Source organism: Chiroxiphia lanceolata, chromosome 22 (genome assembly GCF_009829145.1).
Source record: "Chiroxiphia lanceolata isolate bChiLan1 chromosome 22, bChiLan1.pri, whole genome shotgun sequence".
In the NCBI taxonomy this organism is placed as follows: Eukaryota; Metazoa; Chordata; class Aves; order Passeriformes; family Pipridae; genus Chiroxiphia; species Chiroxiphia lanceolata.
Genome location: NC_045658.1, coordinates 5,639,009 through 5,664,718, shown reverse-complemented (window position 1 = coordinate 5,664,718; position 25,710 = coordinate 5,639,009). Strand labels below are relative to the sequence as shown.

The window sequence follows — 25,710 nt, the reverse complement described above, 5'->3', positions numbered from 1 at the left end:
AAAGAAGGGAACTTGGTTCCCCCAAAGTTCTGGTTAGGTCAGGGTTCCCTGCTCTGATTTTAGGGGCAGTTCTTCCCAGTGCAGTGATGTTCCCAGTCAGCACCTGGGAGGGCAGGAGCTGATCCTTTCCACAGGGTTTTTAAGCAAACACAACTGGCTCTGCTCTGTGCCAGCCCCGTGGCACTGACACTGTCCAGATTAAGAGACAGTCCAAAGCTGTCAGCATCCACTTCCCAGGAACTAGGGAAGGGAAGGCTCCAGTTTATCCAAGGACCAGAGGCAGGGAATGTTGGGCTGCAATAACCCCTGGGAAGGCAGTTTTCCCACCAGCCCTGCACATGCCTTGGAAGGAAATCCCGGGATCTGCAGCACCAGCTTGTCACATTCACACATCAGCTCTCTTTCCCTCGCTGTTCCTTTCTCTGTGTGCTCAGAAAGAGAAGAAAAGGGGAAAGGATGCCAGTGAAAGTGCTGCTGGGGTGGGATTCAGTCCCCCTTCAGCAGCACCAGGTACTTTCCACCCCAGAAGATGTGACACGAGCATTGCCCTCCCCAGTGCTGTGCTGAGCTTCATTAAGTCCTGAGCCTTCCCCTCTGCCATAAATCACTGTGGCTGCATCACAGGGATCCTCCAGCAGGAGCAGGAGCAGCTTGCAGGGGAGGTTCAGCTCTGCTGAGGGAGCTGGGAAGCGTTTCCTGCTGACAAGAAGAAAAGCCACCCAAGCCGTGATGAGTCAGATGGCAGAGGTCCCTGGGTCCTGCTGCAGTTCAGGGGGGAAGGAGAAGGAAGGGAAAGTGGGAAGTGCTTCCAAGCTGCCCCTTCTCCACAGGGTTGGGAGGACCACCTGCATTTCCTGACAGCGCCTGGGAAGGGTCCAGGTGCACCAGGGAAGGGGGAGCATTTGTGGAGGCAGAGCTGCCATCTGACAGGGGGGGGATGCTTCTGTCACCCCCTGCCTTCCCAGGTTCTGCCACTGTGCCCCTCCTCCAGGTTTTACCCTGGTCCAAAAAACGTCAGTGAGCTGCTGCCCTTGGAGTTTGGTGCCAGTGTGTGCAGTCAAGCCCAGCTCAGTGCTGAACTCTTTCAGAAAGGTTCAGTTTGTGGTGGTTTCTAGAATTTCTCGGGTTGTCTGCTTTCTAATTAGGGGAAAGAATCAGCTGCAGTAATAGGGAAGGGGTAGGAAAAGCACAAACCTAAGCACAAACTGGAGCTCTTGAACCTCTTGTGAGAGACTCAACTTCACCTTGGGTCAGAAGTTAGACTGTGCAGACACCCAACATGGAGAATACAAGTAGTGTTTGGGCTTGTTTTCCAGATAAAAGGGTCAGGCTCCCATTCCCAGGCCACCAGGCAGCCAGCTCTCATTGAAATGCAGCATAAACCAGATCCCAGACAGTTTTGGGGGGAATGAGGTCTCCAGACTGGCCATGAGGGAGATCAGAGCTGGGATGTGACTCATGGCCACCGTGGGGAGGGGAGGGGAGAGCCTCCCTCATCCATGTGTCCCACAGCTGCAGAGGAAGCTCCACACCCTCCCTCTCCTCAGCTGGGGCAGGAGAAGGGCTGATTCCCTTCATCATCCCAATCTCATCCCAGACTGGGGCTCTCAGGGCACCAACAGGCTGTGATGGCCCTGCCCAGCTTTACCTGGGGCTGCCCCCACACCCCACCTCACCCGCCCACACCTCACCCACCCCTATTTAAGCTCCAAGGACTGATTTTTCCAGCTTGGTGCTGGCTCTGCCTGGTCACCCTGGATCTGCCTGGAGCTCCCTGACCCTGATCCATGGAGCAGCTTTTCCCAGCTTGGCTTCAGACCTGTGCCATCCCCCCAGCTTGAGAGTCCTGTGATCCTGGGCTGGTGAGACCCCTGCCCTCCCTGTTATCCCTCAGCTCCTACTCCCGTGGCCTCTGCTGCTCCCTGAGAAATTCCCACCACAAAAGGGGTTTTGTTGCCTCTCCTCAGGCCCCATTCCCACGTGCAGCTGGGATGTCCTATTTCTGAGCTCTGTTCCAGTCAGTGCTGAGGGAAGCACTTCCCAGCCAGGCAATCCCACTTCTTTTAGGCTCCTGCTTTGCTTTGGAGCCTGCTGGGATCTCCCCTCCTCCTGCAGGCTCCACAGGGAGCTGTAGGAATGGCATCCCTTTGGATCTCTGATGTCTTCCCTCCTGATTATAGCCTTCAACTCCAAAAATAACACACTGGGTTGCTGGGCTTGCTCTTGTTTCTGGGGCGCCTGAAGTTCCTAAAGCACAGGTTTGGGTTTATCCTGTTGCCTCAGAAACCCGTGGTGGGAAAGTGAAGTGTAGGATTTCTCTGCTGCTGGGTGAGAGGGATGTTCATCCCCTGTTCCACACACTGACCCTCCTCACAGATGTGTGTGAGTCATGGGCTGGACCTCTCCTGCCTTGGTGCAAGCAAAGGCAGAGAGGGTGGGGTGATGTTTGGTCTGGAAAATCTTAAAACAAATGATTTGTTCCAAGTATGTCTGGGAAAGGAGAAAAAGCCAAGGGTTGATTTTCCTTTTTTTATTTTTTATTTTTTTTTTTTGTTTTAATAAATTTGAAACTCCAGCTCTTAAAACTCTCTTTATTCTGTGCTGAGAATTGAATGGGGGACCCGTTTGAAAACGTTCCCCTGGTGATGATCCTGCCTGGCAAAATTAATGCTGGAGCAATCAAAGTAATACAGATATCAGGATGCTTCTCAGCAGAGATGCTGCTGGCAGGAAAGGCACGTTTATTACCTGGGATTCCCTCAGGAACCACTTGGCAATCCCTGCTCCAGGCTCTCACTGGATGAATCCCATCACAGGGACGTGGGGCTCAGGAGCAGAGTATTGACAGACCAGGAGATGAGATATATATATATATATATATATAAAATATGTATATAAATATATAACAAATATATATAATATATATTTTTTATATGTATTTTATATATATATATATGGTCTGACTTCCTTTTCTGTGCAGTTTTTCTGCCCTGATATTGAGATATTTAAATTAAAAATCCCCACAGCAATGTCCCTGTGCCTTGGCAGTGCTGCTTATGTGATCACCACGAGTTCAGCTCCCTCTCAGTCAAACAGCTTCAGGAAGGAGCAGCTTTCTGAGCTCTGATTTTGAACCCTCAGTGGATTCTCCTTCCCAGGCAGCGGGAGAACAAACCCTTGCTGTGGCAGGAGGAGAGCATTGCACACAGACCTGGAGCATCCTGCTGGGGTCGTTGGAGGGAAATTCTGTCCTGCAAATGCTTTGCTGTGCTGCTCCAAGCGTGTGTCCTTTCCAGGCACCAGCTTGGAGCTCGTTTCTCCAGGCAGGAATGGCAAGGTGGGCGTGGCACTGCCCAGTGTGGCATCAATAAGGGAGAACAGCCTGGGTTTCTGTGTGACTTCAGTCACACTGGTGCTGCCACTGCAGAGTTTGTGTAGCCTGGATTTGCTGTTTCTCAAGCTGAGGAAAGCCCTGTTCCTTCCCCTTAGCTGTGTGGTTTGACTTTTATTCCCTGGAATATCCCAGGGCACTCGTCTGCAGTCCCATCATCGTGTCCCTTCCTTTCCCTGATCCAAAGCAAATGTGTCACCCTGGCAGAAGCCAATGCTGGAAGCTCTCCAGGTGGAGGTGCAGGTGGGAACCAGATGTTTTCTTGCTGCTTTGCCCTCCTGAGTGGAGGGAAGCACTCCCAATGCCCAAAATCACTCAGGGAAGCAGCTCCCTGTTGGAAAAGCTGCAGGCCAGGCCAGTGCCTCTTGGAGTGCTGCTGGAGGGAGTGAGAGGATGCCAAGAGCAGTAAATAATTTACGTGGGTAAAAGAACACAGAGCTGGGTGGTCTTGGGGGTTTTCTTTCTTTCTTTCCCCCCTTGCTTTGCATCTGTTCATATTTAGAGGCTGTTTATGCTCAGCCAGTCCTGGCACGTTCTGCCAAGATCTCTGTGTGAGGACAGAGAACTGCTCAGGCTGGGGGTCGTGGTTTTAGTTTTGGTTGTGTATGTCACTATCTTATTTTCGTTTGGCAATCATTTTAATCAATCTTTCCCCCAGTCAAGTCTGTTTGGCCTGTGATGGCAGCTGGTGGGTGATGTCCCTGTACTTGTCTCGCTCCAGGAGCTTTTCCATCTTATTTTCTCCCCTGCCTGGCTGAGGAGGGGGAGTGAGGGTGTAGGGTAACGGGCTTGGGATAATTTATCTTGTAAAGGAGAGTAAAATTTAAAAGGTTTTTAAGAACTGAGACTCTCTTTTTGCCGTGTGCTTGGACCTCTCCCCAGCGTGTGGCTGCTGGGATGTTCCTGATTGTTCTGTAGAGTTGAGGTACCAGTGCCCTCCTCTGGCAAAATGAGGAATTCGAGGCTCGGGATTGTTCCAAACGGGGATATAAAGGCAACTGCTCCTATAAACTCTTCTAATGGAAGAGCACCATCTCTTCTCATGGAAGTATGTCGGGGGCACAGGTCTCTCTGTGAGATTCCCACCCCTGGCACAGCCTGTGGAATTCTGCAGAGGTAAGGGACTGCTGCAGCAAAAGGTGTTATCCATTGTGACAGGCAGCAAGAAATGGACACCCCCAAGCCCTGCAGTGATGCTGAGTCCCTCCCACCGAAGCTCCTCAAGAGTGGTTATGAACTTTCTGTCTCCTCAGATGTTTCTGTGTTGCAAAACATTCGAATTTCTTTCCCCTCCTCTCTTTCAGATCCTGTTTGACCAGGCTCAGAGGTCAGTCCGGCAGCAGCTGCACAACTTTGTGAAAGAGTGAGTACTTGTCTTGTCTGTTTAGTCTTCAGCTTCTTGAGCTTCCATTGCACGTGTCCTCTGTGTGCTGGGAACAGAACCACCACCTCTGCCCAGCAGCTGAATTTGGAGCAGGATGACACTGGAGGGCAGAGGGAAGGGTCTGGTTTGTGTGATTTTGGTTCACTGTCACTTGGTTGCTCTGTTGGCAACCAGATTTCTCCATCCTGTTCCCAGCTCTGGAGTTAAAGCTGGGCACAAGGCAAACCTCCTGATGAGGGTATCATCCCCAAGTCCATCTGAGAGCTGATCCTCCAGGTCAAATCCATCCCAGAGCTCAGATCCCTGCAAGCTCTGCATCTTTTGTTATCTCAGACTTGATGCAGTGGTTTGAACCAGTGCAGAAGGAAGGGACTGGGCCCCTCAGTTCAGGAAGGACATTGAGGGGCTGGAGCAGGTCCAGAGAAGAACAACGAGGCTGGGGAAGGGACTGGAGCACAAGTGCTGTGAGGAGAGGCTGAGGGAGCTGGGGCTGTTCAGCCTGGAGAAGAGGAGGCTCAGGGGAGACCTCCTCACTCTCTGCAACTCCCTGACAGGAGGGGGGAGCCAGGGGGGGGTTGGTCTCTTTTCCCAGGCAAGACAAGAGGGCTCAGTCTTCAGCTGTGCCAGGGGAGGTTTAGGTTGGACATTAGGAAGAATTTCTTTCCAGAGAGGGTGCTCAGCCATTGGAATGGGCTGCCCAGGGAAGGGGTGGATTCTCCATCCCTGGAGGTTTTTAGGATGAGGCTGGATGTGGCATCAGTGCCATGGGCTGGGAACCACAGCGGGGTTGGATCAAGGGTTGGACTTGATGATCTTGGAGGTCCCTTCCAACCCAACTGATTCTGTGACTCTATGATTGTGCTGCCAGCTGCCTTTGGGGTGCAGTAGAACAATTGTGGTTTAGCTGCCCACAAAGCCCCACGAAATCAGAGCATCTCTGGTCTTCTGGAGTAACCTGAGCACCTCTGTGGGAGGTGACAGATGTGGGAGCCCTTCTCTGTGTGCAGGGAGCAGCTGACCAGCCCTGTGCCCTCAGCCTGGAGCTTGACCACCCCTTCAGAGCCATTTGCTAATGGGAAGCAGGTTTGCAGTGCCCTGGGGTGAGCAGGACGTGTCCCATTAAGGCTGGTAACTCCCTGGGGTGCTGCAGAACCGGGCCCAGCCAGTTAATTGCATGGGGACAGTGTGTCCCTGGGATCCAGGCTGTCCCTGCTGCATTCCCACATTTCCTGAGTGCCTCTTTTCCCCAGGGCAGGTTCCTGGTGCAGGGATCCCACAGCAGCAAATATAGGTCAGAGAGGCAACTGAGGTCTTCACTAAGCAGGAGCTGGTTGCCATGGGAACGGGCTGAATCCCTCAGCAGCTGGGTGCTCTGATGGAGGGAGGGGGTCCCTGGCTGACCACCCCCCTATTCCTCAGCCCCATCTTCTTGCCCAGCACTCCCCCTACCCCTGCTATCTTCATAATCATTTCTCTGACGAGCTCAGATTTAATCTGCTTAAGGCTGGTGCTGGGAAGGGGGAATTTCCACCTTGGGTTTGGCTCTGTGGTCCTTTCACCATCTTCCCTTCACCATCTTCCCAACTCCTTCTTTTGTGCTGCTCAACCTCTGCACTCACAGGCCCTGCAGCTTTGGCATTTGCAGTGCTCCTGCCCCGGGTTGGAACATAAACTCCAGGCTTGGGACCCATTTTTAGGAGCAACCTGCAGCTTCCTGGCTGATGCTGGGAACAAAGAAAGAACGGGAACTGTGCCCTGCCTGGTGATCCAGGCAGTGCTTGCCCTCTGCCTGCCCTGCCTGTCCCCAAGCCCTGCTGCTCCTTGCCTGCTTTATTTATGGGGTCACACAGGAGGGGCAGCTTGCCCTGGCCTGGTGTCAGCAGCCAAATGCTCCTTTAGCACCTTCCCAAACCACAGACCTTGCTGAGCAGGAGGGGTTTAGGAGCTGAATCTCGAGGCTGTGGTGATGCTGCTGTTGGAGCTGAGCCTTTCCAGCAGGATCCCTTGTCCCTGCTCCTCTCCATGGGGACATGCCCAGAGGAGGAAGCCATTCCCTCCAAAGCTGGATCCCAAATGATATAAATTGATATAAAATGATATAAAATCCCCACAGCCCTTTGCTGCAAACGACCCCAAAATGCAAAAAGTGCCCTTTTTTCTTTTTCCCATAATTCAGCAGCTCTGAGCACTGAGGGTGATGTGAATGAGTAACTACCTGAACACTAATCCAGTCCCCTCTGTGCTCATTTATCCCTCCTGTACCTGCCCAGGGTGGATTCTCCTGGCCAGAGGCTCATCCATACATAAGGATTTGCAATTCCCAACAGTTTTCCACAGGGCAGAGTTTGGCATTTACTGTTTGTCCTGCTCAGCCAAGGCTCTTCATCTTCCCCCAGGGTAAAGAATAAGTGGGTGCTGCTGTTTACTAACAGCTTGTAACTACTTTATAACAGTTTATAATTGAGATAAACTGAGCTCCCCTGGACAGAAAACAAGTGTTTGTGGTAGAGCTGCTGTAAATCAGTATTGCTGAGGAATCAGGGCTGCTTTTAAGAGCTGATCTTCAGGGCTGTCTTCACTTCTTTGTGAAGTGAAGCTCAAATCAAGTCCTGCCTGAGTGGTACCTGCTGATTTAAAAAAAATAATCAACCAAACTAAAAAAAAATCTGCCTGTCACTGTGTCTTTACAGCCCCCTCTGCAAAGCAGACCCTGATCCTTTATAAGGTCTCTGGGCATAATTGAAACCTTGAAAGCATCATGTATTTCTGAATGCAAATGTTAATAAATGTGCCTGTGGTGCAAGGGGAAAAGAATGGCCAAAAAATACCTGGATTTCAGAGTCAGGCAAGACAGAATCAGCTTGAGACTCACATGGATCGCCTGCATGCCCTGAACTGAGTTTGGAAATAGCTGATTTTGCTCTTTTCATGGGGTGAAACATGAAACATGTGTTGGTGCAGGTGGGTTCTCAAACATGCTGCTCCTCAGTTGTTCTGAGGAGTAACTGTGGCCTGTGTTTAGGGCTGGGGGCCACCTGGCCTGGCTCCCTGGATGCTGTCTGGGGAGAATTTCCTGAAGGCTTTGAGGGCAGTGTGGGAAGTCCAGTGTCTTTCACAGAATCAACTAGGTTGGGAAAGACCTCTGAGATCATTGAGTTTCCTTACCAATTGCCTGTGAAGAAAGGCTTGATTTAACCTGGTGCTTGGAGGGGTGGTTTAGAATCCCAGTGGTTTAGAATCCCAGTGGCATCCTCAGCAGGATCCTGGAGTGATCCCAGTGTACCTGGTTGCACCTCTCCGTGCCCTGGTGTCAGGGATGTTCTGGCTGCTCTGTGACAGTGATTTCTGTCCCAATCTGTTCCCCTCTGGGTTCCAGTGACGTCAGGAAGTTCAAGGAGACCAAGAAGCAGTTTGACAAGGTGCGGGAGGACATGGAGATCTCGCTGGTGAAGAACGCCCAGGCCCCCCGGCACAAACCCCACGAGGTGGAGGAGGCCACGGGCACCTTGACCATCACCAGGAAGTGTTTCAGGCACCTGGCCCTGGATTATGTGTTGCAGGTTGGTGGCAGTGCCCCCCTCCCAGTTCCCACTTTGCTCCAGTGCAGAACAAGGGACAAAGGGACAAGTGGGGGGGGTCTTCCCGCTGCGTTCAGCAGGGATTGCTAATCCCTTTTGCCCTCTGCCCCCTGGGGCAGGGAGTCCTTAGGATGTGTTTTCATTCCTGAGAAGAAAAATCTTTTTTTTTTTTTTTTTTTCAGCAAGAGAAATTAAACTGGTTTTTTTTTCAGTAAGAGAAATAAAGTGGCTCGGACCGAATTTCCCATTCCCGACAGGGATTTCCTGCAGGAACACTCACTCCCTGCTCCCACAGTGGTCAGGGCTTTGACTTTGAATCCTTCATAGCTTTCCTGGCAGGTCTGTGCTCTCAGGCAGTGGGTGGGTTAAGCAGAGAAATTCAGTGTCACCACTGCTGCCTGTGTGTCCCCACGAGCTGTCACTGCTGCAGCATCAGCTCAGACCATCTGCTGACAGTTCTGCCTGACCAGGAGACAGTCTCTGGTGTCCCATCCTCTGGGCAATGCTTTCCCCTCAAAGTATAAATCATGCATGTTGTTGGTGCTTTAGCACTGCAATTTTTTTACATCTTTATTTCCTGGTGAGGTCACTCCATAATAAGCTCCCTCCGTTTCTCCCACTGACAAAGAGGGAGAATTCCCTGATTGTGCTGATCCATTGCTGGGGAGGTTTCTCTGTTGGTCCACTTAAACCCCTCAGTTTTGAAATGTGCAGCCATGAACTTGTCCAGGTGTCCTTTGGTGTTTAATTAAGGGTTTAATGAGGAGAGTTATTTTATTCTTTTATATCCGTAACGTGGTACCTGCTCGAAGAAATTTATCAGTGACCCGATTTATCAATTTATCAGTGACCTCATTTATCAGTTTATCACTGACCTGATTTATCAGTTTATCAGTGACCTGATAAATTGAACATTTCCTTCACTTGGCACCAAAGGGCACCCCGGGGTCACTGTTTGTTCCAGCCTGTGTGCAGACATCCACCCACCAGTGACCTCGGAGCAGCCCAGGTCAGAAAAGGCATTTTTATCCCACCTGGAACTGCCCAGAACTGCCTTTACTGGGGAACTTCACTCTGGAATCGTGCAGGGGATGCTCTGGGGGTGCTGCTGGGGGTATCACAGCCCAGAGAGCTGTCACAGCAGGCTGGTCATGGCTCTCCAAGCCAGGCTGGTGCTGAGATTTGTGTCCTGGTTCCTCCCCAGATCAACGTGCTGCAGGCCAAGAAGAAGTTTGAGATCCTGGACGCGGTAAGAGCTCCCTGTGTTTCCTGGGGCTGCTCTCAGTGAGCCCATGCAAGGCAGGCCCTCTCCATTTCAGGTTGCAGGGCTCCACATACCACCTGCCTGCCCTGGAGATACTGTTGGCACTGCTCTGGGGGCTGCAGGTATGGCAACAGAGGGGAGCTGGAGGGCCAGCAGGATCCTCCCCAGGGGGGGGAATTTTCAGGGGTGCAGGACACTCCTTTTGTGCTTCGTGCTCACAGCAGGCGGAAGGAATTGTGAGAGGAAGAAAGGAGAAGAGGGAGAGGCATCTAACGGAGAGATTGCTTTGGGAAGGGAAAGTTAGACCCAGTTCTGTGGGTAATAATTTTGTCCCAGAACCTGTTGTGACCCTGCTGTTGTTCCCTCCCCAGATGCTGTCCTTCATGCACGCCCAGTACACCTTCTTCCAGCAGGGCTACACTCTGCTCCACGAGCTGGATCCCTACATGAAGAAGCTGGCCACGGAGGTGAGGGCACAGGGAATGTCTGAGAGGGGGAAAGCACATCCCTTTTTCCTGTTCCCACACATCAGGGAGTGGTTGGAGCATCGAGCCTGGTGGAGGCTGGTGGGGGTGACACTTGTGGGGTGACAGCCAAGGGCTGTGGTTGCTCAGTGCACACCCAGACACAGCCTGTTCCCTTCTGGTGGGGATGTTAGGAAGGGCTGGTGTAATCCCAATGGCTCACAAACCTCCTTCCTGACCCTTCTGCCTGTTTGTCCTTCTCCCTGCCTTTAGCTGGACCAGCTGGTGATCGATTCTGCCGTGGAGAAGAGGGAGATGGAGCACAAGCACGCCCTGATCCAGCAAAGGGTGAGTCCTGGGGCTGCAGCCCGGTGCCAGCAGCACTTGTGTCCATCTGGATCCTGCTGGGAGCTGCCAGCTGGGGAGGGGCCTTGCTGGGTCAGGCCTTCCCAGCCTGGAGATGAGGGATAACCCTGGGGATGCTGGGATCAAAGGCAGGATGTTCAGCCACTGACTCACGGAAGGGAGATGGGCACAGGCAGGACCCCCCTTGCCAGGGCACCAGGGGGGTTTTCCCAGCTCTGCCACTGACCTGCTGTGCCCTTGAGCAAACCTTCCTGCTCACTTTGTCTCCCTCTTTGCTGCCGAGGGCGTGGGGGTTGTTCCTTAAATGTTCTTTAAAGGTTGCTCTGTGGATGTCTCCGAGGTGGAGGAGTGGATGCAGTGGTTTGGAATCCCCTGTGGAAAGGGCTGCAGAGCAGAGCTGCTTTTTGGGGGGAGATTAGAGCCTTTTATCCCACCCTTTCTTTCCCTCTCCTCTCCCCCAGCCTCACATCCTTCCCCTGGCTGGGCAGGCCAGCTTTTAGCCCACCAGCTCTGTGATCTCCAGCCAGCACTGGGGTGTCCCTGCCACCTCTCCCTGCCCTGCCCATGGTGAGGCAGCAGTGTGGCAGCACTCCTGGGTGCCCAACCCACCCAGATGGGCAGAGTCCCTGTGAAATCATCCAGCAGATGGACGAGGGGGTGCCCCTGTGGCACCCACAGGCAGGACTTGCCTTTCCTGCAGGCACAGGGAGCTCACACTGCACTGCAGGGGTGTCAGTGGGCCATGGGGAGAGAGGAGCAGGGAGCTGCAGAGACCTCCCCTCTGCTCCACACTGCTCTCAGGTGATTCCTGCTTAGCTGCCAGGACATGCCATGGCTTCAGCCTGCAGCAGCAGGACTTTGGGAAGGTCCCAGCAGGGGCTGAGCAAGCTGCTGCTCTGGTGACCCACTGGCTGTGTGTCCTCTCACCTGCTGGAACTGGGAGGAACCACCACAAACTGGCAGGATAATGGGATTTATTGTCAAACAGGCCTGACCTTTCAGTAAGGAGGCATCTTCAGTTAACGTGGGCTCTGATTTTTCACACCTGGGAACGATTCCAATCTGAGGCTTGCAGAAATACCAACTCATGACTTATTTTTTCTTTCCCTTCTCTTCCTCCTGGACTGCTGGCCTGGCCCTGCAGACCCTCCTGCAGGTGAGTACCCACATATATTTCCTTCTTCTGGCATCTTTATTTCTCAGAACTTGCTGCTCTGGATATTTACCAGATATTTACAATATTTACCGGATATTTACAATATTTACCCAATACTTACAATATTTACCAGATATTTACCGGATATTCACAATATTTATTGTGCTACCTTTCAAAGCAACCCCAAGAAGCCTTGGTGTGGCATCAGTGGTGTCACCCGAGCTGGAAATGTCATTTTTAAAGCCCGGTTTTAAGTGAGTTGGGTTTCACCCTCACCAAATTGGTTTTCAGCCCTGTGCTAAAAGAAGGTTTTGGTTGCCTGTGCTCTGTGTGATGCTCAGCTGTGACTCAGTGTTGCAGGGGCAGCAGTTCCTGGCTGGTCTCTGGTGTGTTTTTGGTGCCTGGAGCCTTTGCTTGCTCTGGTGGGAGGAGTGTGTGTCTGGCAGGCACTTGTGTGGATCAATACTTCTGCACAGAAGGAATTTGAAGTGGCTGTTGTTTCCTCTCTAATCTCTTTCTCTCTCTCCAAAAAATGTCATAACCCTCGAGATGGGGACAGAACCAGCTTTGAAAGCTGATGAGTGATGTGCCCTGGGAATGGCCTGGGCATGTGCTGCCTCTGCTTAAGTGTTCTGAGGGAGGGGGAGAGTCCATTTGTGAACCCTCAGGTCCCCTGGGACTCTGCTGGAGTGATGACTTCATCCAAGGGGATGTGAAAAAGCTCTCCAGGGCAGGGCCTTTCACTCCAGTCTCTTCCTGGGGCTGAGAGAGCTGAACATCCTCACTGCAATTTAGGATTTCAAGCTTCCTGCCTGGGACTCTTTTATGAGCTGCTTTTCAGCTGCCCTGAGTCTGTGCTGCTCTTCCCTTTGTGATGGAGCAGGGTCCCCAATTCCCCTAATTCCCCACAGCATTTAATTGAGTATATATCTTCCTGCTGAGCCCACAAAACCCTCTGGTCCCTTGAAAAATGTGGAGATTTAGTCGTGCTTAATTAGAGTGGTGGCATAAATATAATCTTTTCCTCGCTAGTGTCTTCCCAAACAGACTTCCTTTAACCCAGGAAATTTGGGTTAAAGAATGCATTTTGAAGTGTTTTTGGGGGTGTGGGAGCTGTGCAGATGCTGAAGGCAGGGAATTGTCCTTGGACAGCTTTGTGAGGTGTAGGGGAAGCCTTCTGAGAGCCCAGTTCATCAGGAAATGGTCTGTGGCATTTTGTTTCATTATTGTTTTAATTAAAATGAATCTGGTGGGAAGGAAAAGCTCATCACAAATCTTGACTGTTTCGTTTGCTGCTGTAATTTAGGTAATCTGGAAAAGGCAGACCTGGGAATTTTTCACAGTGGGAAACGGGTAGAGAGAGGGTGATGTTTAAACCAGTCCTTCCTCCCAGACCTTCCCCAATCCTTCCACTGCACCAAAACTGAGAGGGTGGGCTCTAAAAGTGGGAGATATTGGATCGGATATTAGGGAAAATTTCTCCACTGAAAGGTGGTTGGGCATGGGAACAGGGGTGGGATCACTGGGAGTGCTCAGAACCATGGGGATGTGGCACTTGGGGGATGTGGTTTGGGGGTGAAAACTGTGCTGGGTTAAAAGTTGGGCTTGATGGTTTTAAAGGACTTTTCCAACGTCATTGATCTCGTGATTCCAAGGGCTATATAATCACTAGATGTGATTCCAAGGGCTATATAATCACTAGATGTGATTCCAAGGGCTATATAATCACTAGATGTGATTCCAAGGGCTATATAATCACTAGATGTGATTCCAAGGGCTATATAGAAGCTCCTTTCCAGCCTCTCACCTCTTCCCAGCCCGGAGCAGTTTGGGAAGCAGTCGTGCCTCTCTGTTGCCCGTGTGAGGTGCCAAGGCAGAGCTCTCTGCCTCATTTAGCCCAGCTGGTGGGCAACAAACCAGGGGCCAGATGGCACCTCAACCCCCTGAATCCTGTGGCTGGAACGACTGGCCCGAGGGTAGCCCTGCTCCAGGAGCTGGGGAAGCAGATCCCGGGGAAAGGCAGACAAGGCTGGCTCTGTTAAGGTCAGGAGGCACCGGGTGAGCATCCTGCTGTCAGCTCAGCTCTGTGCTGCCTGGCTTCTCCTGCCAGCTGTATGGTAATTAGCCCCTGCTCTAAGCTGATTGCCCCTGAATAGGAGGCTCGGGGAGGGGGCCAGCGGGTGGTCCCCAGGGACCAGCAGCCTCCCGGAGCCCCCTCGCTCTGCCAGGGGCCGAAGGCAGAGCTTGGAGCTTCCCGAAAAAAAAAAAAAAAAAAAAGGAGGAGGAGGAAGAGGAGGAGGGGTAAAGGAGAAGGGGCTGTGGAAGAAATCCCTCCTTCCCTGCCAGCCCCCGGTGCTGAGCAGAGATGCTGCTCTAGAGAGCTCAGCAGAGCCTCCCTCGCAGCTGCAGCATGAAGATTTTCGGCAGGCTCGAGTACCTCCTGGTAAGGGCACTCCTGCAGGGATGCCTGGGCTCGGGGGAGCACGTTTAGGGTTCCCTTTTCCCTTGGGAATTGCGCCTTGCTCGCTGATGGGACCCCAAACAAACGGCGTTTTGCTGCTGCGAATTTTCGGGTCCTGCCTGTGGGCTGGGAGGGCTCTGGGGCAGGGCACGGGGCTCTGGGCATCGTCTGCTGCCAGGGAGAGCGTTTGGCATTAGGAGACTCGAGAAACAAAAGATCTGCCGCTGGGATTTGGCCAGGATGGGTGAAAGCTGTCTGAGCAGAACGGGATCGGAGGTGGGGGGAGCCCTCCTCCAAATTCCATCTGCTCCGAGGGACTGGGGTTGGACACGGCACAGGCAGAGAGGGGAAAAGAGCCAGAGAGAGCAAAGCTTGAGATCCAAACAGGCACCAGGAGAGAAGAGCAAGTGCAGGCACCGGGGTGTGTGTGTGGAAGGGGGTGTGTGCACCTTTAGGGAATGGGAATTCTCCTCGGAATTGGGTTTTCTTGGCAATCAAACAGCCAAACCAGGCACAATTTCCAACTGGCTTCCAGAAGTTGTGTTCTATGCATGGATGTTGTTAATGTGCCTGATGTTATTGTGAATATTGAGCATCACTGGAGGCCCAAGGAGGCACTTTTGGATAAAAGCCTTTGTCTCCTAAGAGGGAAAGCAGGTGTTGCATGTGTTGGTGCTTATCCTAAATGGTCTTGATGGAAAAGAAAATAATATGGAGGTTTGGTAGTAAGAGACATTTCTTTGAGTATCTAAGAACTGAAATGAGTCCCTGCTCGTGCTTGCTTAGGTTTGATAGTGTTTTCTATCAGTAAAAATCAAAATATTGTAGAAAAAAGGAGAGTGATGTTATTTCCATGCTGAATTGATAACTGAGGGAATAATGCTGTGACTTTTCCAGGCAGAGCCATTGCCATAGTGATTGTATTTATTTTAAAGACTCTTAAGGAAGTCTTGGTATTTTAGAAGAGAGGTCCTACCTGTTTTCAGCCAGGGGTTGTGCTTTTTGGGATAGGAATGAACCTATTGGTGAGACCTTCCTCCTTCAGTGGGAATGCTCTTAGGCAGGGGGGCTCCTTCCTTGGAAGATTCCCTCCCCCAAAGATTCCAGGGGCAGCTTCACTCTTCATATTCAGTCTGCTCACTGATGCTGGAGGGCTGTTTAATTTAATCAGCCGTTTTCTCTGCATGAAATGCTCATTTCTGAGGAGGAATTGGAGGAGCTTGGCTGGCCTCTTGCTGGACTGGGGAGTTCCTGGGTGGGCCACGAGGCCACCTTCAAATTAGGATTTCTCTTTCTTTTTTCCCCCCTCCTCTTTTCGTTTTTTATCCTTTCCTGGGTCTGTCTGTGCCCTGTGCTGGGGTTTTTAATTTCCATTTGCTGGTTTGGAAGCATCCACATTAATGTCCTTTCTCCCTCCCCTCTCCGGACGTGTCTCTTGGAATGTGTTGTGTGACTTCACTGTTGCTCCAGCAGCTCCCATGGAAACCATTGTGGTGGCCTTTCCAAGAGAATATCAGTTCCCAGGCAGCCTGGTGGGTGAACTGGGAGTGACAGGAGGGGACAGTGAGCGGGGTTGCTGTGATTTACTGGCAGTCAGGGAGGGAAAGGGAAGCAGATGATGGCAGAGTTCTGGTGTCTTATTTTGATTTCTCGTACCAGGGTGTGATCCAGCATGTCACTGCTGTTCTGATCCTGCCTGCACATGCTGCTGGAGCCAAAGCCATTCAGATCCCTGTCCTGGGAAGCCTTTTACTGTGTCAAGCATTTGTTCTCCTTGCAGAGACAATGAGGTGCTAAATGCAGGCTTAATAAATCAGCCCAGGCTCATTTAGGACAGGCTTGCCTGCTCTGTGTGTACCTTGCAGTGAGGGGGAGAATTCAGCAGAAGGTTGTTGGTTGAAATCATGCATTAAAATCTCGAGGAGGAGGAGGGGACAAGAGAAGGCATGAGATGTGCTCTCCACTGCATCCCCGGGGGGGTGACACAGAGACTGGAGACAGAGCTGATGCTGTGCTGGGCAGGGGCAGTGTCTCAGCCAGGGCCCTTCCACTGATTCCCCAGAACTAAAAAAAGGATCAAAATCTCTTTGTGCCAAGGAGTGGAACAGATAGAGGGGCACATTAGGGGCAGGGATTGCCTGTCACACATCTGTGCCTCCAGCAGCAGGCACAGTCACTAAGGTATCCCAGCACCTTCACCAGGATGATCTCTTCAGGCAGAGCCTGAGCTGGCTCTGACCTGGAATCACATTCAACAGATGTTCTTGTAACTCCCTTTTCCAGAGATTTGTCCTCTCTTCCAGTGGCTGTGGTAAGAAAGTTCCCTGGATGGGCTGCAGCAGAAGTCTGCTGTGTGTAGGAATCCATGGGTTAAGCCACACTTTAGGCTCACTCTGGTGTGCTGGAGGTTTCACAAGTGCACTTGCCTTGGCTTTGCCTTTCTGAGCCATCTCTGCCCCTTTGCCTGGCTGAGAAAGGAGAAATCATATCGATCATGGGCCTAAATTCTGGATTTTCCTCACCCTCTGCTTTCCCTTCCTTTGGCTTTCAACACTCCCAATGACTTTGTAGCAAAGACTTCAAGGTCTTTTAAGCCCAGAGCAGTGGAATGGAACAAAGTGGCCCTGAGGCCTCGTGCCTGGGGGTGATGGGCAGGCTGGTCCTTCTCCCTCAGCTCTCTCCCTTGATGTGGACTCGCTTCACAAATCCAACCTCCAGCCCTGGTGACTGTTCTGCCCTCAGCTGCCCTCCAGGAGTCCTGTTGGTAGCACTGGGGTTGCTCAGGACTCCCAGCAGCAGAAATATGAGCAGAATTTGGCCCGGGGACCTCGGCTGAGTCATCCCAGCTGTGGGTACCCTTGGTGGGTTTGGGTGTAACCTTCTCAAACTGGCCTTGGGGTGGGTCAGAGCTCCTTCAAAGGCAGGGAACAGCTCCATGTGCCTTCAGCTGTGCAGCTCCAGCCGTTTAATTTGTAGAGGTGTGCTCCAATCCAGCTTAAATGAGGTTAAATTCACACCTGGCTTGACTCCACTGCTTTTCAGTGGATTTACCCCACACTGACGTAGGTGGCCCATCTGTTCCTCCTGCACTCCCCAGCAGCAGATCCTCCTTACCACCACTCTGCTTGATAAGGGCAGCTGAAGAAGTCAGGAGATTAGAATTAGACCCTCCCCCTGATTTTTTTCCCCCCAATTCCACAAGGTGAGTGAGGCACAGCTAAATGGTCATTTTTAAGATGTTTTTTGGAAGCATTTCGCCCCCCACTCTTCATCAAGGTCCAGATTTTCGGCTGTTTGCATTATTTATCATAAATCAGTGCAGATTGTCATCAAATACACAGAATTGTCACTTTGGAGCAGCTCTGCAAAAAATCACACGTTGAAATATCCATGAGTTGGAGGAAAATTCCCTCCAGCCTTTGTTTGCAACATGGACATGAAAGACATCTGCAGAAGAGGAGCCCTGTGGGATTCACCCTCTTAGGGCAAGAAAATTCGGGGCTGAGCAGAGCCCTCTTAATTGGGTGCCTTGCAGCAGTTTCCAGTGGCTAATTGGGCATCATGCTGCCTTTCCAAGGAGTCACTGTGGCCTGTCCCATTGGATCTGCTCTTTCTGGATCAGTGTTATTCCCGTCCTGACACCTCCCAGGCACGTTTGCATCTCTCTGAGCGTGGAAATAACTCATCTTAATGAGAGCCAAGTGGATGTTGCCTGGCAACACGGCATCACCGGGGTCTGCTGAGCCAGGGGAGGCAGCTGATGGGGCTGTTTTCACTGCTGTGGCTTTGAACCGAGGTGCACAGGGGGAAATATTTGCTCTGGAGAGAGGGAGGTGTGGGTGGGGTGGATGATTAGGGTGCAATCAGTGAGCACAACGTGCCTCGGTTCCCCAGGTTGGAGGGGAAGTTGTTGCTGTTCCATGACCCAGTTTCTCCTGGGAAGGAGGCAGCCCATGGCCCAGGGAGGCAGATCCCACGTTCTGGAGAGCAGCTGCTGTTCCCTCTGCTCTGTGTCAGCTGTCAGAAGCCATGAGCTCTCCCTGGTGAGTCGGTGCCAAGCTGACAAATCAGCTCTGACTGGTGGCACAGCATGGAGCAGGGAGCGGGTGCAGGCTGGAGATGGCATCTGAGGATAGCTCATGAGCATGGCATTGATAACTCTGCCCCTCCAGAAATCATTCCTTGTGTGGAAAGGCTGGAGTTTGTTCTCCTCCTGGCCCCTTGCAGCACAGAGGGCTGGCAGCAGCTTTGCTGCCTCACTTGGCCAGTGAAAAGCACCTCGTGCTTTATTTCCCACTGTAGGCTGACCCAAATATTGGGAGTTTTTAGCCCTCACCTGCCTTCCTCCTTACCAGCTACCAGAGGAGCAAAATGCAGCGTGTCCAGTGCCTTCCTGCAAACAGCAGGGATGGATAAACTCACTGGAATGGGGATAATTCCTGACTGCTCTCCGTGGCTGCAGCCCACGAAGGCAGAGGATGTGCTGTGACAGGCAGCTCTGCCTGAACCTCGAGGTTCTGACAGATGTTTTTCTCTTCCTGATGGTTTGATCAGACTCATCTCCACCTAGAGATGATCCAGATGGCCCCAGGAATGCAGCCATGCCAGAGGCTCAGGCTCTCTCTGTTTTCCAGGACTTCTCCTATGATGACTCGAAGGTGGAGTTCAATGTGGATGCCCCAAATGGAGTGGTGATGGAAGGTTACCTCTTCAAGAGAGCCAGCAATGCTTTCAAAACATGGAATAGGTGAGCAAGAACCCATATTCCATTGGATATTTGGGCTGAGACTCTACACAGGAACACAGCTCCCTTTTAGTGAGCTCTGGCTGACTGTTACCATCACTGGAAGGATTCTGAACCAAGTAGTTAAAAGCTGAGTAGTTAAAATAGTAAAAATGAGGTTGGTTTGAGAGTTTCTGCAGTTTTAGTGCCTTCCACGATGGGAGAAGGAGCAGGTTTCTCTCAGGGAGGAGAGGGCACAGTGCAGCTCAAGGCTTGCCCTGGGAAAGCTGCCCATTTATAACAATTAAGAGAGACACCAGAACCCAGCAGGACGTGCCAGGAGTGTCAAACCTGCCTGTTTTGGGACAGGGACATATGTGAGAGTGGAAATATCAAGTGTGCTGCCAGGAGCTCAGAAATGGCTTTCAGTGCCCTGACCCTGCTCTTAATAATTTATCCATATTTCATCTGATAGCTCCCTGGGAATGCCTGGCTCATCTGCCTCCTGCACCAGCCAGGAGCCTCTGCACCTGCCAGAGACCTTGGAAAGTGGAAGAAAAGGTTTCATGTTCTCCCCCTGGTCGATATTTCTATGTTTAGTTTTCCCTTGAGACAGTCAGTGGGTTTCATAGACGGTTGTACAAAAGGATTCAAACCCTTCCAGTGGGTTTCTAATGTATGAGATCAATGCTGGTCTGACCTACATTTCCTCCTCTCACATAACAGGGAAATGATAGAATATTAAGAGATCTTTTACTTGGCTGTGGGATGCATGCAGAGGATACTGGAATGTGCTGCTGTTAGGCTTTGGAATAAATAAGCACTAAAAGCTTCAGTGAACAGTTTGTGGTATGCACAGAAACTGCCTGTATTTGCATGGAAAAAAAGACTTGGAATTATTAAAGATTTCTGAATTGGCTAGATAAGCAGCTCCTTCTCTTTGAAGCTTCCCTGAGTGCTGAGGAGATTCCAGACAAATTTGGGGTGATTTCTTAGCCCTCAGGCTCTCTGGTCCCCTGACAGTCAAGGACTAAGTTTGTACTTGGAGGAACCAGTGCAGCAGTGTTCGAGTTCAGTGCTCTGGGAAGGGGTCTTAGCTGAATTTTTATCACCTTTTTAGGATTCCCTGCTTGGTGGCCCCTGAGCAGAGTCCAGCCTTGGTCCATAGTGTGGCTGCTTTCCCTGACCCCACGTGTTTCTGTGCAGCAGAATGTCCTTCCAAAGCCTGGCAGGTTAATGCCAAGACCTGTGCTTGGCTTTTGGGATGGAGAGGAACAATTCCAGGCAATTCCCTTCTCCTCCTGGCAGCTCCCCTGGCTGTGAATTCATGGGTCACTCCAAAGGGCACTCACCTTGGAGGGAAAATGCCCCTCTGGGACTTTGTTTTTCTGATATCTGAAGTAACGTCGGCGTCAAGGGCTCCAAGTTTTCCGTGCCCCCAAATCCCAGTTATCCTCCTACAACCCGGTCACACAGAGGCAGCAGCCTCCCCACAGCTATATCCATCTCTTCAATCCCACCCACCCTCAGCCAGTTCTGCCCACAGCTCAGCTATTCCCAGCTCCTGGAGCCCACTCATCACCTCCTCACTGAGCTCAGCCCCTCCGGCAGAGCCTCCCCCTCACGGGAGCAGCAAAATCCTCATGGAATCTCAGAATATCCTGGGCTGGGATGGACCCACAAGGATCACACTGAGGAGCTGAGCAGAGCCTGCAGCTGTCACAGCAGCCCAGAGTGCTCCCAGGTGGATGGGATGGCCTCCAGTCACCTGTATTTTCCCATTTCTGCACAGACACATCAAGTCCTTTTGTTCTCTTTTATCAGTTTAATATTTCAGCCGTGACAAAAGAAAGGGAATCCTGTCTCATCTCATTTTCCCCTCATTCTTTTGCCAGCAGACTATGTCATACATGCTCTCAGTAACCCCCTGCTGCTCAGGTGTTCCAGAACCTTCTTCCTGAAAACTTCGTGGTGGTCGTGGCTTCCTTTGCCCTCCATGAAGGTGATCAGGTTGCTAAATAAATTATCCTCCTTTTAAAAGGAGATATAAATGGAAATATCCTGCTCTGCCACAAGCTGGGTCTGTGTAGCTCTGCAGTTTGCCTGTCCTGATGTCTGCCTGTCTGTCTGTCTTCCCTCAGGAGGTGGTTCTCCATACAGAACAGCCAGCTGGTGTACCAGAAAAAGCTAAAGGTCAGTGAGGCTGCCCCAGATGACCCCAGGGGATCAGCCAACTGCTCTGGTGTCCTGCTTTGCTGGGGACTCCTGCTCCGTGGTGGGGAGTGGGGTGGAAGGAGCAGGGAGGAGATTTGGATCAGAGGGACAGCAAGCCTTGTGCTCCAAGGTTAGACTGTGCTGAGAGTGAAGTGTCAGCAGATGGGGGTTTGTTAAATAAATGTTTATTTAGATTAAACACTCCTGTTCAGCTGAGGAAGTTGGTGGGGTCTCCAGCAAACCTGCCCTGTGCTTTAATTCCATATAACCCCTTCCCACAGCCCTGGAGGGCTGGGCTGGGCTGGCTCTGCCCTCTCTGCACTATGTGCCAACAGCAGGGTTTGGGAAGGAGTTTTCTGGGCTGTGACAGGGATTCAGGAGCCCTCAAGGCCCCTGTTCTCCCCCTTGCAGGATGTGCTGACGGTGGTGGTGGAGGACCTGCGGCTCTGCACCGTCAAGCCCTGTGAAGACATAGAGAGGAGGTTCTGCTTCGAGGTGGTCTCACCTACCAAGTGAGTTTGGTGGCTTCCCCAGGCCATCCTTGTGGGAGCTGGGCTGTGCACGGAGCTGCAAGAGATGGGATTATGTTAAATGTTAAATTGTGGCTGGGAGATGCCGTCGCCTGTGCTCCAGGGTCCCTGGGAAGTTTGTCAGACACCAGCATAACTGAATCTAGCTCATGGATTCCAGCTGATACATTACATAAGGCAAATTATATGTTATATATTATATACTATACCTAATATACATCTAGGCAGTGCAGCTGTCAGTGTTTGAAGAGGGAACAGCCCTGCCAGTGCAAACTTGTAGGATTAATTTTTGCCCCTTCGCTGCCTGCGCTGGGATGTCTGGGCTGAGGAAGAAGGGGAACAGTCTTGACCAAAACTTCCTTTTGCTCTTTCCAACTGCTCCCCTGCCTTTCCAGGAGCTGCATGCTGCAGGCTGACTCGGAGAAGCTGCGCCAGGCCTGGATCCAGGCAGTGCAGGCCAGCATTGCCTCTGCCTACCGGGAGAGTCCGGACAGCTACTACATCGAGGTGAGGGAGGAAACATCCCTCATTACCCCCTTCCCTTCTGGAATTAGCACAAGTTTGTTCTTCTGTCAGTGCCTCTGCTGGGCAAAGCCTGGTTCATTCCACAGAGCTTTGCAGAGTCCTTGATCCCCATGCAGTGCTACAGGCTGGGGACAGAGTGGCTGGAGAGCAGCCAGAGAGGGAGCTGGGAGTTGGGATTGACAGGAAGCTGAACGTGAGCCAGAGTGTCCAGGTGGCCAAGAAGGCTAATGGATCCTGGTCTGGATCAGGAACAGTGTGACCAACAGGGCCAGGGAAGTGGTTCTGCCCCTGGACTCAGCACTGGTGAGGCCACCCCTGGAGTGCTGTGTCCAGTCCTGGGCCCCTCAGCTCAGGAAGGACATTGAGGTCCTGGAGCAGGTCCAGAGAAGAGCAACAAGGCTGGGGAAGGGACTGGAGCACAAGTGCTGTGAGGAGAGGCTGAGGGAGCTGGGGCTGTTCAGCCTGGAGAAGAGGAGGCTCAGGGGAGACCTCCTCACTCTCTGCAACTCCCTGACAGGAGGGGGGAGCCGGGGGGGGGTTGGTCTCTTTTCCCAGGTAACTCTCAGCAAGACAAAGGGCTCGGTCTTCAGCAATGCCAGGGGAGGGTTAGGCTGGAGATAAGGAAGAATTTCTTTGCAGGGAGGGTGCTCAGCCATTGGAATGGGCTGCCCAGGGAAGTGGTGGATTCTCCATCCCTGGAGGTTTTTAGGAAGAGACTGGATGTGGCATCAGTGCCATGGGCTGGGAACCACAGCGGGGTTGGATCAAGGGTTGGACTTGATAATCTTGGAGGTCCCTTCCAACCCAGCTGATTCTGTGATTCTGTGATTCTATGATTCTATGATTCTAACCCTTTTTCCCTGCAGAGACTGGACCGAACTGCCTCCCCCTCCACGAGCAGCATCGACTCCGCCACCGACTCCCGGGAGCGCAGTGGGAAGGGGGAGACCATCCTGCAGAGAGTGCAGAGCATCCCTGGAAATGACCAGTGCTGTGACTGTGGGCAGCCAGACCCTCGCTGGGCCAGTATCAACCTGGGCATTCTGCTGTGCATTGAGTGCTCAGGGATCCACAGGTACTGCACGTGTGTGTGCTCTGGGTGAGCCAGGCAGGGATTGCAGGCTCCTGGGGAAAAGGGGGGAGCTGGAATTACCACTGACTAAAATGCTTGTGCAGATAAATTCAAAAGTAATTGCTTGCTGAGGTACCTGTGTGTGCAGGTACATCTGTGTTGGCATATGCACAACACTCTGCATCTGTGTAGAAGATAAATAAGAACCTGACCAATCTTGCTCATCTGAACATGCATGAGAAGTTCTGTTTTGAGGCATGTAACCACTTTGGTTTTCTTCCTCTTGGATGAACAGGAGCCTGGGTGTTCACTGCTCCAAGGTCAGGTCCCTCACACTGGATTCCTGGGAGCCAGAGTTACTGAAGGTGAGTGTTGGAATTTAACAGCAAGAGATGGATGAATGGTGGGCATGGAGGGAGGGTTGTTTGGTGGCAGGATAGACTAGAAGGAAGGTAACTCCTCACCTGGGGATTTAATTCATTCCCTGTGGAATTGCAGCTGATGTGTGAGCTGGGGAACAGCACCATGAATCAGATTTACGAGGCACAGTGTGAAGAGCTGGGACTCAAGAAACCAACAGCAGGGAGCTCCAGGTGAGTCTGGGGGCACACACTGTCCTGTGGGAAGCCATCCATCCATCCATCCTTCCATCCACACTGCAAACCCAGTACCCCAAACTCCCCAGAAGGTCAGAGCAAGAGGGCTCCAAACACCTCAGGTACACCTACCCCAGCTCAGTCTCTCTGGAGCTCCCCTGAGCTTGAGCCTCCCAAAGGCCTGGGGGTCATTCCCAGCCCTGGTGAAACGTGCTGGAAACCAGGACTGGCTGGGTTTACCCCTGGGTTACACCTGCTCTGAGACCTGAAGCACGTGGTGGTGCCTGGGGCTGAACATCTCACACTCCACTCTCAGCTGCACCCCTTTCTTTTTTCAAAAATCACAAAAATGTTATAAGGGCAAATGCATTCAAGAGACAAAGCCACCCCCTTTTATTAGGGCAAAGATACAGTCATAAAAAAAATATGTGAAATTTTCTAAGTAACCACCTGGACTTCAGCAGTTCCTAAATGACATTAAATGATAACAAACCTTCTGAGGAAAAAAGATCACTGCTGTAGGCAACTCTGCAAGCACTACTCACAAACTCTATTTGACAAAACAAAGTAGCAGCAAAATATTCAGTTTATTTCTTTCAGCAAACAAGAAATAAGGAAAAAAATAATGGCAAGGTTAAAACTATCTGAATGCCAAGAAGCATCGAGCTCAGAAGCTCATAACTTGAACATCCTGAACTATTTTCTGGTGAAGTCATTCATGTAATGGGTTGGTAGCTGTGCCTTGAAAGAGGAGATGCTTTTTAGCTTTGAGAGACCTGAATTTTTAGGCTGACAAAATCGTGACTCTGTGCACGGCTCTGTGCCTTCCCTCAGGCAGGACAAGGAGGCCTGGATCAAGGTGAAGTACGTGGAGAAGAAATTCCTGAAGAAGCTGCCGAGCGGGGAGGCTCTGGCGGAGAACGAGCGGAAGCCTCGGCGCTGGTGCGTCAAGAAGTGCCAGAGGCACAACAGCGCCACGAAAGCACCCACAGCTCGGAGGAAGTACCGGCACGAGGCAGGGAATGCCTCCCCAGCCCTGCTGTCCTCAGGTGGGAACATCCCTGTGCTCTCCCGGTGCCAGCCTGTGGCCCCAGGCTCGCTGCAGACCTGCCCTGGGTGTAACCCAAAATGCTTCTGCACGCGTTGACGCGGGTTTGTAAACCCGTTTCCTGACGTTTGCCATCTGTTTAAGGAGCTTCTCGTGGCTAAAGGAGGAGGTTGTTCCACTTTGTGGGTTTTCTTTCGTGTTCCTGCTTTTTAATGAGTCTCAAATAATTTTATTTTTAGCTGCCTGGCCTGTAAGAGAGGCCACGCTTAGGAAGGGTTCTGGCTGCTCAGGGTGCTCTGGGATGAGTAGGTTTGCAGTGGATCAGCCCCCTGGGATGGTTGGTTTGCAGTGGATCAGCCCCCTGGGGTGGTTGGTTTGCAGTGGATCAGCCCCCTGGGATGGTTGGTTTGCAGTGGATCAGCCCCCTGGGATGGTTGGTTTGCAGTGGATCAGCCCCCTGGGATGGTTGGTTTGCAGTGGATCAGCACTCAGGGATGGTTGGTTTGCAGCGGATCAGCCCCCTGGGATGGTTGGTTTGCAGCAGATCACCCCCTGGGATGGTTGGTTTGCAGCAGATCACCCCCTGGGATGGTTGGTTTGCAGCAGATCACCCCCTGGGATGGTTGGTTTGCAGAAGATCACCCCCTGGGATGGTTGGTTTGCAGTGGATCAGCACTCAGGGATGGTTGGTTTGCAGCAGATCACCACCCTGGGATGGTTGGTTTGCAGCAGATCACCACCCTGGGATGGTTGGTTTGCAGCAGATCACCACCCTGGGATGGTTGGTTTGCAGTGGATCAGCACTCAGGGATGGTTGGTTTGCCTGGGATAGTTGGTTTGCAGTGGATCAGCACTCATGGATGGTTGGTTTGCAGCAGGTCACCCCGTAGGATGGTTGGTTTGCAGTGGATCCCCACGTTTGGTCAGCAGTGTGTGAT

General features: G+C 51.9%; 1 protein-coding gene across 4 annotated transcripts in view; it reads left to right on the top strand.

The window, feature by feature from the left end:
• ACAP3 (ArfGAP with coiled-coil, ankyrin repeat and PH domains 3) overlaps positions 1–25,710 on the top strand; it is an 81,818-nt gene that overhangs the window by 43,531 nt on the left and 12,577 nt on the right. For all 4 annotated transcript variants that reach the window (XM_032709084.1, XM_032709086.1, XM_032709085.1 and 1 more), the window contains exons 5-18: positions 4,696–4,754; positions 8,152–8,335; positions 9,558–9,602; positions 9,989–10,084; positions 10,355–10,429; positions 11,592–11,603; positions 18,699–18,811; positions 20,929–20,980; positions 21,413–21,513; positions 21,927–22,038; positions 22,923–23,131; positions 23,424–23,493; positions 23,627–23,721; positions 24,559–24,773. In XM_032709084.1, the coding sequence (XP_032564975.1) occupies positions 4,696–4,754; positions 8,152–8,335; positions 9,558–9,602; positions 9,989–10,084; positions 10,355–10,429; positions 11,592–11,603; positions 18,699–18,811; positions 20,929–20,980; positions 21,413–21,513; positions 21,927–22,038; positions 22,923–23,131; positions 23,424–23,493; positions 23,627–23,721; positions 24,559–24,773 (1,438 nt within the window). The remainder of the gene's footprint in view (positions 1–4,695; positions 4,755–8,151; positions 8,336–9,557; positions 9,603–9,988; positions 10,085–10,354; positions 10,430–11,591; positions 11,604–18,698; positions 18,812–20,928; positions 20,981–21,412; positions 21,514–21,926; positions 22,039–22,922; positions 23,132–23,423; positions 23,494–23,626; positions 23,722–24,558; positions 24,774–25,710) is intronic.